The 11,217-nt window shown below is 41.7% G+C and overlaps 1 protein-coding gene across 2 annotated transcripts; it reads left to right on the forward strand.

The window, feature by feature from the left end:
- The first annotated feature begins 1,746 nt into the window (after positions 1-1,746).
- LOC124035166 (probable peptidyl-tRNA hydrolase) lies at positions 1,747-8,762 on the forward strand. 2 transcript variants are annotated; one of them, XM_046348588.1, is made up of 6 exons: positions 1,747-1,823; positions 2,186-2,314; positions 6,453-6,672; positions 7,607-7,706; positions 7,810-7,855; positions 8,069-8,762. In XM_046348588.1, exons 1-6 carry the CDS (start codon positions 1,767-1,769, stop codon positions 8,336-8,338), a joined length of 822 nt encoding a protein of 273 aa, XP_046204544.1. In that variant the 5' UTR covers positions 1,747-1,766; the 3' UTR covers positions 8,339-8,762. The 2 variants fall into 2 exon arrangements, with proteins under 2 accessions (XP_046204544.1, XP_046204546.1); XM_046348590.1 differs by having other exon boundaries at positions 1,806-1,832.
- The last annotated feature ends 2,455 nt before the right edge of the window (positions 8,763-11,217 follow it).

Genomic DNA, 11,217 nt, shown 5'->3' on the forward strand with positions numbered 1-11,217 from the left:
AATACAGGCTATATACAGTAGCGAGGCTATCAAATTAGCGAGGCTACATACAGACACCAGTTAGTCAGGCTGATTGAGGTACATGCACCTAATACTGTATCATCATCATTAGTTTCAATGGCCTATTGAAATTAAATATAATTTCAACACATAAAGTTTCACAATGTCCAAAATCCCTTTTCCAAACCAGCAGCCTATGTATATTACACTGAGCATTTGCTACGAGTGTTAAGGTGTGTTTTCAGTGCATTTGCAATATTCACACCCCTTTACTTTTTCCACATCTTGTTGTGTTACAAAGTGGGATTAAAATGGATTTAAATCGATTTTATTTGTCAATGATATACACAAAATACTCCGTAATGTCAAAGTGGAAGAAAATGAAAAAAATAATTAATAGAGGCAAAAAAACATGAATATATCTTCAGTAGAATAATATTCAACCCCCTGAATTGATACATGTTAGAATCACCTTTGGCAGCGATTACAGCTGTGAGTCTTTCTGGGTAAGTCTCTAAGAGCTTTGCACACCTGGATTATACAATATTTGGCAATTATTCTTTAAAAAATGTGTCAAATTGGTTGTTGATCATTGCGAGACAGCCATTTTCAAGTCTTGCTATAGATTTTCAAGTCAATTTAAGTCAAACTGTAGCTATGCCAGTTAGGAACATTCAATTTTATCTTGGTAAGCAACTCCAGAGTATATTTGGCCTTGTGTTTTAGGTAATTGTCCTGCTGAAATGTGGATTTGTCTCCCGGTGTCTGTTGGAAAGCAGACTATTCCGCTTGTTTTTATCCTGAAAAACTGCCTAGTCCTTGCCGATGACAAGCATACCCAGAACATGATGCAGCCACCGCCATGCTTGAAAATATGAGGAGTGGTGCTCAGTGATGTTTGTGTTGTATTTGGCCCAAACATAATGCTTTGTATTCAAGACAAAAATATCCATTCTTTGCCACTTTTCTTGCAGTATTACTTCAGTGCCTTATTGCAAACAGGATGCAATGTTTTGATGCAATATTTTTTATTGTGTACAGGCTTCCTTCTTTTCACTCTGTTATTTAGATTAGCATTGTGGAGCAACTACAGTGCTGTTGATCCATTCTCAGTTATTTCCTATCCTATCAGAGCCATTAAACTCTAACTTTTTTTAAATCACCATTGGCCTCATGGTAATATGCCTGAACGGATTCCTTCTCCTCCTGCAACTGAGTTAGTGTTGATACACCATCCAAAATGTAATTAATAACTGCAGCATGCTAATCTACCAATAGGTGCCCTTCTTTGCGAACCAGTGGTCTTTGTGGTTGAAACTTTGCTATAAGTACTCTGCTCGACTGAGGGACCTTACAATTATCTGTATGTGTAGGGTACAGAGATGGGGTAGTCATTTACAAATCCTGTTAAACACTATTATTGCTTACAGAGTGAGTCCTTGCAAGTTATTACGTGACTTGTTAAGCACATGTTTACTCCTGAACTCATTTAGACTTGAAAAAAAAAAAGACTTATTGACACAAGGCATTTCAGCTTTTCATTTTTATTAAATTGTAAACATTTCTAAACACATTTTCTACTTTGACTAATGGGGTGTTGTGTGGAGATCGTTTAAAAAATCTACATTTAATCCATTTTAAATTCAGGCTGTAACACCACAAACTGTGGCAAAAGTCAAGGGGTGTGAATAGTTTCTGAAGACACCGTAAGTATAAACCTCCAAGCTAGGTGGCGGTATGGTTGAAAAGATCAGAAGTTGGTCACAATGAACCCTCTCAGTTTTCTGCCCACCAGTCTCTTTGATTCATGTCAAAGTTACATGGTACGGCAGGTTTGTTTTTACCAAAATAACTATATAGATATCCTTTTCCAATGTTTCTTCTTTTGTGTTCTCAATTTTATAGTCAGGGCCGAGATTTTTAAACTATAGACATTTCAAATATATTAGTTTATTACTGAACTGAAACGTCGGAGTACGTTATTGGATCTAAGCTATTGATGGTGGTCACAGACAGTAGGCTTTTTACGCTAGGCTCCAAGAGAACATGAAGTTATGAACGTAAAAGTGTTTGTAACGTTGCCTTTTCTGTGCTTATGAGAAACGTCAATAGACATTAAAGCCTGGGAAACGTCACTGTTGTTGGTAGGTCTAAACTTTGGCTTTGTGTGTCACCGTTTTTCAAGACTCTGCTGAACTTTGTCACAATGAGACGACTTTTATTAAAACTGATAAATCGGGCGATGCTGACTGGACCCGTTGGACCTATGATGGGCAGTGAAGCTGGAGTCCACACAAATTCTCGCCGGAGACTGGTAAGTGAATTATTAAAGAAAAACTATTGCAACCCAAATATGTTGTAGTCAGTACACTGCATACACTATTTTGACTAGATTGGATGCAGTTGGTCAGTGTTGACTTTTCAAGCTGGTTAGGAGAATTAATATAGCAGTTTCGGACAATTAGGTTAAGGTTTGCTAAAATGCAAACACTTTAAATGTTTGACGTACATTTGACAAACTTTATCTATGTTTTTACGTTATAAAAGTGAAATACATTATTTTATTTTTTTGCTCCTGGGTGTTATTGTCAATGATTGTCAGTATTAACCTGAGCTACGGTGCACCGGCCTATGACCTGTGACGTGAACGGACAAAATTGGTGAGGGAGGAGCGCCCTTTTGAAGTCATGTTGTAAACAATGTAGCATGGTGCATCATCCAGAAACATACATCTCTTTATCATAAAATAGATGTTAGAATTACAAATGAGTTTTCATTGGGAAGGCAGATAAAGCATTTTTTAAATCAAAAGTAATGAGTTTTGCATGTGAAAACAGTGTCATACTCATCACCCCACGTGCTTAATCAAGCCTAGGCTAACACACTTGTTTTGAGCCGATTTCACCGTGGGATTTGAATAGGACACCTGGCTCATGAGGAGATTTGGCAGGAGGAGACGTTAGGTCCCTTAGCCTACTACTGTAGCGTCACCTTCCTAGGTATGAGTGTCTTTTGGGCTGCAAAGCTCACTAGGCAAAAAGTATTTAAAATAAATGATGGCTTTTAACTAACTTGACAAATTTCTGTTTTTATTATTAGATGGATAATACATTGTTTTAGGCATACAAGTTATGTTAGTTATTGATAACGACTAGGCTTGTAGCGGTATACCGATCAGTTTGAAAGCAGGCTATTGCAATACAGAAAATAAATCTTCTATTTATTTTCTATAAGTTCATAGTTCTAATTATGGGAAGGAGAATGGGAACAATGGCAAAAGCATGGTAGAGTCTTTCAACAGGCCTTTCTGCAGCCACAACTCTACAACCTTTTTTTGTGGCCATTGTGCTTTGAGAAAAAGTAGACTTTTGTGACCTGTCACGAATTTAGAATGAGTCATAGGCTTATGTAGCGGACTAAACTCCACTCCACTGCTTTTAATCAGGGCAAGGTGACTGGAAACATGACCGAATACAAACAGTGTAGCTATTCCCTCTGCAAGGCAATCAAACAAGCTAAGTGTCAGTATAGAGACGAAGTAGAGTCAAAATTCAACGGCTCAGACATGAGAGGTATGTGGCAGGGTCTACAGTCAATCACGGACTACAAAAGGAAAACCTGCCCCGTCCCGGACCACGATGTCTTGCTCCCCCACAAACTAAATAACTTCTTTGCTCGCTTTGAGGACAATACAGTGCTACTGACACGGCTCGCTACCAAAAACTGTGGGCTATCCTTCACTGCAGCCAACGTGAGTAAAACATTTAAACGTGTTAACCCTCGCAAGGCTGCCGTCCCAGACTGCATCCGCGTCTTCAGAGCAGACCAGCTTGCTGGTGTGTTTACGGACATATTCCAGTCTGCTGTTCCGACATGCTTCAAGAGGGCCACCATTGTTCCTGTTCCCAAGAAAGTGAAGGTAACTGAGGTAAATTACTATCGCCCTGTAGCACTCACTTCCGCCATCATGAAGTGCTTTGTGAGACCACCTCACCTCCACCCAACCTGAAATCCTAGACCCACTCCAATTTGCTTACAGCCCCAATAGGTCCACAGACGACGCAATCACACTGCCCTAACCCATCTGGACAAGAGGAATACCTATGTAAGAATGCTGTTCATCGATTACAGCTCAGCATTTAACACCATAGTACCCTCCAAACTCGTCATTAAGCTCGAGACCCTGGGTCTCGACCCCGCCCTGTGCAACTGGGTCCTGGACTTCCTGACGGGCCGCCCTCAGGTGGTGAGGGTAGATAACAACATCTCCACCCCGCTGATCCTCAACACTGGGGCCCCACAAGGGTTCGTTCTCAGCCCTCTCGTGTACTCCCTGTTCACCATGACTGCGTGGCCATGCACGCCGCCAGCTCAATCGTCAAGTTTGCAGTCAACACTACAGTGGTAGGCTTGATTACCAACAACAACGAGACTGCCTACAGGGAGGAGGTGAGGGCCCTCGGAGTGTGGTGTCAGGAAAATAACCTCACTCAACGTCAACGAAACAAAGGAGATGATCGTGGACTTCAGGAAACAGCAGAGGGAGCACCCCTATCCACATCGACGGGACAGTAGTGGAGAAGGTGGAAAGTTTTAAGTTCCTCGGCTTACACATCACGGACAAACTGAAATGGTCCACCCACACAGACAGCGTGGTGAAGAAGGCACAGCACTGCCTCTTCAACCTCAGGAGGCTGAAGAAATTCAGCTTGTCACCGAAAACACTCACAAACTTTTGCAGATGCACAATCGAGAGCATCCTGTCGGGGTGTATCACCACCTGGTACGGCAACTGCTCCGCCCACAACCATAAGGCTCTCCAGAGGGTAGTGAGGTCTGCACAATGGACCACCCGGGGCAAACTACCTGCCCGCCAGGACACCTACACCACCCGATGTCACAGGAAGGCCAAAAAGATCATCAAGGACAACAACCACCTGAGCCACTGCCTGTTCACCCCGCTATCATCCAGAAGGCGAGGTCAGTACAGGTGCATCAGAAGCTGGGACCGAGAGACTGAAAAACAGCTTCTATCTCAAGGCCATCAGACTGTTAATCAGCCATCACTAACATTGAGTGGCTGCTACCAACATACTCACTCATCTCTAGCCACTTTAATAATGAAACATTTGATGTAATAAATGTATCACTAGCCACTTTAAACAATGCCACTTTATATAATGTTTAAATACCCTACATTACTCATCTCATATGTATATACTGTACTCTATACCATCTACTGCATCTTGCCTATGCCGTTCGGCCATCGCTCATTCATATATTTGTATGTACATATTCTTATTCATTCCTCTACACTTGTGTGTATAAGGTAGTTGTTGTGAAATTGTTAGATATCACTGCATGGTCGGAACTAGAAGCACAAGCATTTTGCTACACTTGCATTAACATCTGCTAACCATGTGTATGTGACAAATAAAATTTGATTTGATGAAGAAAGTTTCTGATGACTCCACCAACGGAGTGGAGCAGATACCAGGCTTTGTGGAATCTGGCTCTGACTACATCGATTCACCTAAGGTCAATACTTCAATTATGTTTTGATTATGAAACGCCTACCGTGTACCTATATTTGTCCTCTGTAGTTGGGTGCCTTTTTTTGTTTGCTGAAATCCATCATTTTTCAATAAACGTTAACCAAATGCAACCACCAACTCTTTGTTCATTGCTGTTGCTCTAAGATGGAAAATCATCTCTAATTCGAATGTGCCAATTGAATCTCAGCAGGGAAACAGTTGTTGGTTGTATTTGATTCATGTTTATTGAAAAAGTATGGATTTCAGCAAAAAAAGAAAAGCACGCAACTACAAAGGACAAACAAGTACAAGACAGGGGGTTTCATTATTTACAGTTTTTGAAGTACTGACCTTTTGCGAATTGATGTAATCAGAGCTAGATTCCACAAAGCCTGGTCTCCGCTCCACTGCGTTGGAGTCATCAGAAACTTCCTACACCATTGAGTGGAGTTCAGTCCGGCCTACGTGTCTATTTCACAATAAGCCGTGATGAAGGGCTCGCTTCGCCTGCGATCAGTCCTTTGATTTAGTTCACGCTGTCCATTTTGCTGATTTTTATGCACTTGTATTAGGACACATCAAGGGATTCTCGCAGGCGGGTTATATGTCTTTAAAGTTTGCTATGTGGGGTAGCAGCAATGTAGGCTACCTGGGGTTTCTACATTTTTATTCTTCATAATTATAAGTTAGACATGAAGAGCTCCAAAAACAAGGCTCCCTGGCACAATTATGAGCCAAAAACAGATTTTGATCATATATTTGAAACAAGACTTTGTGTTATTGTTAGTTAAAAATGTGTGGCTAGCATGACACAAATCAGTATGTTCTTGTGGTAGGAGAACCACTGTGCTCACCAATGGCGTTTAGAGAAATATAATATGCAAAGATGGAAAATATGTATTTATTGTCGTTGTGCAGGTTGTGGGCTTGGGAAACCCTGGAATGAACCGTTCACGCCACAGCGTAGGCATGGCAGTGCTGGAAGCACTTGCTTCCCGGCTTGGGGTAGCTGATAACTGGCGTGGTGATAGGCATGTGTCCGGTGAGGTCATCGTATCTGACATCCAGGACACCCAAATCGTGCTTCTCCGACCACGACTACTGATGAACATAAATGGTGTATCCGTGGCCAAAGCAGGTGAGGAATCTTGTCTTCTTGATGTCTTTTTACATTTTATGCATTTTGAGTTTTGACTGAGGAATTAGTCCAAAAGGCTAGTTGTAAACATGTTCTCATTTAAAACTGCAGTCAAAAATACAATATAAAAAGTCCTGGCCAAGATAAAGCAAAGCAATAGTGTGAAATAATTACAATATAGCAATTAAACACAAACAACAACACAGTTACAAATAACAGTGTGGGGATGGAATAATGAGATAAGGTGCAGTGATCTGGGCTTTACCTAAAGCAGAGATTTGTAGATGACCTGGAGCCATTGGGTTTGGCTATGGGTGGGTGCTGCTATGGTGACCAGTGAGCTGAGATAAGGCGGGGCTTTACCTAGCAGAGATTTGTAGATGACCTGGAGCCATTGGGTTTGGCGACGAATATGAAGCGAGGGGACACTGTGATAGACTGTATCTAATTTGCTGAGTAGTGTTAGAGGATATTTTGTAAATGACATCCCTGAAGTCAAGGATCAGTAGGATAGTCAGTTTTATAAGGGTATGTTTGGCAGCATGAGTGAAGGAGGCTTTGTTGCAAAATAGGAAGCCAAAGGAGAAGGAGGCTTGGGCAAGTTGCTGTGGGGTGCGCAGGGCTGTTGACCGGGGTATGGGTAGCCAGGTGGAAAGCATGGCCAGCTGTAGAAAAATGATTATTGAAATTCTTAATTATTGCAGATTTATCGGTGATCACAGTGTTTCCTAGCCTCAGTGCTGTGTGCAGCTGGGAGGAGATGCTCTTATTCTCCATGGACTTTAGCATCCCAGAACTTTTTGGAGTTTGTGCTACAGGATGCACATTTCTGTTTGAAAAAGCTAGCCTTTGCTTTCCTGTTTGTTAATGATATTTGATCATATGAATGATGTCATTGTTAATGATATTTTGTTTTTAATTACCTTGAATCAAGCGGGTAAATACAGCATCAAGCCTGAGCACATACTGCTGGTTCATGATGAGTTGGATAAGCCTCTTGGAAAGCTTGCTATGAAACAAGGAGGGAGCGCCAGGTGAGTTGATTCCCAGACAGATATCCGCATGATTATTGACGCTATCTGACAACAATGTGATCTTCCCAACTTTGTGCTCATTCTATATGTTGTTGATTGACAGGGGTCACAATGGTGTGCGGTCCTGTGTCGAGTGTCTGCAGACTGATGTAAGTAACTTTCCACATGGACAAATACTCTCCCTTCCCACATTGGGAGGAATTGAGAGCTGACTGTTCCTTTTGACAAATTTGTGGAAAGTGCTAGAGAGTCCAGAGAAATGTCATGTCTGTCGAAGGAAACTGTTGTCTGGGGGGGGGGGGGGGGGGGGCAGAGCAAAAAGACAGACAACAAATTACTATTCTATTCTTGTGCCCCCCCAGGTGATGCCCAGACTGCGTGTTGGGATTGGCAGACCATCAGGTAAAACATCAGTGGACAGGCATGTTCTGGGCCGCTTCTCTCAGGAGGAACAGGAGGTTCTGAGTGGGGTTTTAGAAGAGAGTGTGGACATTCTCCTCTCCCAGCTCACTGACAAGGAGAATGTGCAGTCCCCAGTGTCGCCACCTGGAGGCAGACTAGCATCACAGACTGGGAAACAAAGGGAGCGAATAAGCGCTCCACGAAAGGACACGACCACTGGCCAGACCTGAGACTAACAAGAGACTTTGACAGAGCCAGTGAAACTATGACTACTCTGGGATAGTAGCTTTGCTGCTGCTGAAACAAAGCTGCCTCTTGCAGAAATATGAAAGTGTGTACATGTTTTTATTTATTATGACTTTGTTTATGCTCTGGTTTAGGATGTATGTGAAATGAATGCCAAGTAAGCACACTTCGTTTCAAGGACAAAGAATTTAGATGTGTATAAGATAATCATCGCATAGATCTAGATTGGTATGCAGTATGCATTTATTTTTAAGTTTCCCAAACTACCATGTGTATGGCTTTTGGTGGTCTAATTATGTGCAAGGTCGAAGGAGAGACCAATACTTGATTTTAAAATGATTAAACAACCATCTTACCAATGGCATTGAGAAGAATTGGAACTAATAGTGAATAAACGGGTTTTCCTGATAAAAGAGCATGGTTCATTCATGTTTCAGCCACCCAAACTCTCACATCTTCTAAACTCATTGTCTTTGGTGTATTTACTGATACAACATATTGATTCCATCCTATAATGGTCAGCCTATAACCACACTCTTAATCAACGAGCGTTCTTAATGAGCAATAGCAAACTGTCAATAAGTGTAGGATTCTCACCAAAGTGAATACCAGCCCACAAAAACTGAGCAAGGACCATATAAAAAGTACAGAAAGAGGCAGAATGAGAGAGAAACTGATAGAATGGGCCAAATAGATTGCAATGCAGGTCGAAAGAAAGGGCGGGGGAGAAAACAATGGGGGCCAAACATTGTAGGATAGGGCTGTTTGAAGCCGTCTGTTTGGCCTTAGCTCAGAGTCACAACAAAGCATCAGGGCCACACTTGTGGATGTGGGGAATGGGACTCAAAGGGAATCTCTCCACTCATGACAGACTCCCACCTCTCTACCCCTTTCGCTTTCTCTCATGTGACCCTCTTGAGCCAGCCATCTCACCTACCAGGGCACTTTCCCAGCCCCTCTGAGTGGTCAGCCTGGGAGAGTGCAGTGGTGGCCTCTAACTTTTCTCTGAAAGGTCAGAGGTCACTAATAAGGATGGACACTGGGCTAATTTATTCAGGAATGGCTTCCCCTCAGCAGTTATAGGCTGAGCTGCACTAGCCCAAAGCCCAGTGGGGGGTCTTCCCCTAAGCTCACAGATGTGCTAAGACCAGGGATACACAAAAAGACAGGGATGGGGGATGGATACACACAAACAAACTGCATTATTGTCACTCAAATTGCAGACCCTCAGAGATTTCTTGAGGTTGAGGCTTTTTAAGCTTTGAGTTTAAAGTGGATTTGTTATTCACTGTGATCCCCAACAGATGAACTGGGAACGATAATATGGACATTATCAGTATAGGAATGTGGATCGATTTCACTGGTTGTGAAGGTGAACTTTCTCAAAGTAGTCCTTTGTAAATATCAAGCAAGATACTGTCTTCCTTCCCTCTCTTTGGGATAAGACCGTCAAACTAATCCTAATGGTTTAGTGTAGGATCTTATATTGAGGCTCTGGTTTAGTGATGCCATATGTCACAGCCAGCCACCTTCACCTAGCTTATTGGGGCCATTATACTCTCCTTACCTAGGAACCGTGCAGTATTGGCATGCTGTTTTAAGTCAAGAGAAAGGTGAATATGACGAGAAGTGAAATCAAGAGGATTCCCCAGTTCTACTGGTTCACATTGAGGCTTGGAGAGTGAAATGTATTTCCCCATTCACTTAAAGACTGCAAAGATTTTTTTCCCTATATCCAAAAATGAACAAAGTCGGTCTCAGAAAATATATATGATAACTTGATGCCCTACATTAAGATTTACACATGGGCTATGGCCCTGGTTTGTATTGTTGCTTCTGTTATAAGCATACAAAATGGAATGAACTTATATCAAAGTAAGGAAAACTAAAGAGAATGTATTTCCAATGAAAGAGGCAAAGCTTTGGGCCTAGAATATACCTCTCAGATTTACAAAAATTGTTACAATAAATGATGTTATTATATATTCAGACCTTGAAAAATTGGCTAGGCCTACTCAAATCCACACTGCACTGGGGAAAGAGTGTCCTTACAGACCTGCTATCTTAATTTGACCATGTTAATCACAGCAGGAAAATAATAATGCAGCAACAGGAAATGTGAATTACTTTGTGGATTAAAGTTCATGGAGATTTTTTTTAGGGTTGATACATTTTTCGTTAGGGCAAATCAAGTCTGATATTTTAAAGAGGGAATTCACACTTTTTAGAAGCCTTTTTAAACCTTGAATAAATTACATTTAGCATTTTCGGGTGCGCAGGAAAATTCTCAGGGACAACAGTGATCAAATTAAGAGGCCTATGTGTTTTTTCATTTAGTGGTGACTGTGGTGACGAACTAGGAAGCATCAGTTAGCACTGAAACTTTTGAAATGTCGAAGTTGACTTCATACAATAACAAAACATGTATGAAAGGAGTATCAATCTCTGGAAAAAAAGAAGAAAATATAATATAGTTTTAATATAATAATATAGTTTTTTCTCTCGAATGAACTGAATGGGTTTAGTTTAGTGAATCAGTGAAGTCCCTGCCTGCATTCCCGATAAGTAAGCATTAATAACGCGTCTTTTCCCTCCCTTCAGCCATAATCTCCAGTGATCTCGCGCCTCCCGCAATAAATTATTCTGACATGGCCGTGAAAAGGCAGCAGCGGGCAGGCCCTTTAAGAGGCAAATGAGCATCGACAGTGAGAAGATGTTCCCAGCAAAGGAAATGTTAACTCACTCCCCTGTAGGAGTGCGATGCGATGGATGAAACCAACTGAGATGTCTTTAAAGGGAAAGGGGAGAAGAGTCCAAACCCGAAGGCGATCACTGTTTAATAATGTATCAGGGAGAAGTAGGC

This window comes from Oncorhynchus gorbuscha, linkage group LG05, assembly GCF_021184085.1.
Source record: "Oncorhynchus gorbuscha isolate QuinsamMale2020 ecotype Even-year linkage group LG05, OgorEven_v1.0, whole genome shotgun sequence".
In the NCBI taxonomy this organism is placed as follows: domain Eukaryota; kingdom Metazoa; phylum Chordata; class Actinopteri; order Salmoniformes; family Salmonidae; genus Oncorhynchus; species Oncorhynchus gorbuscha.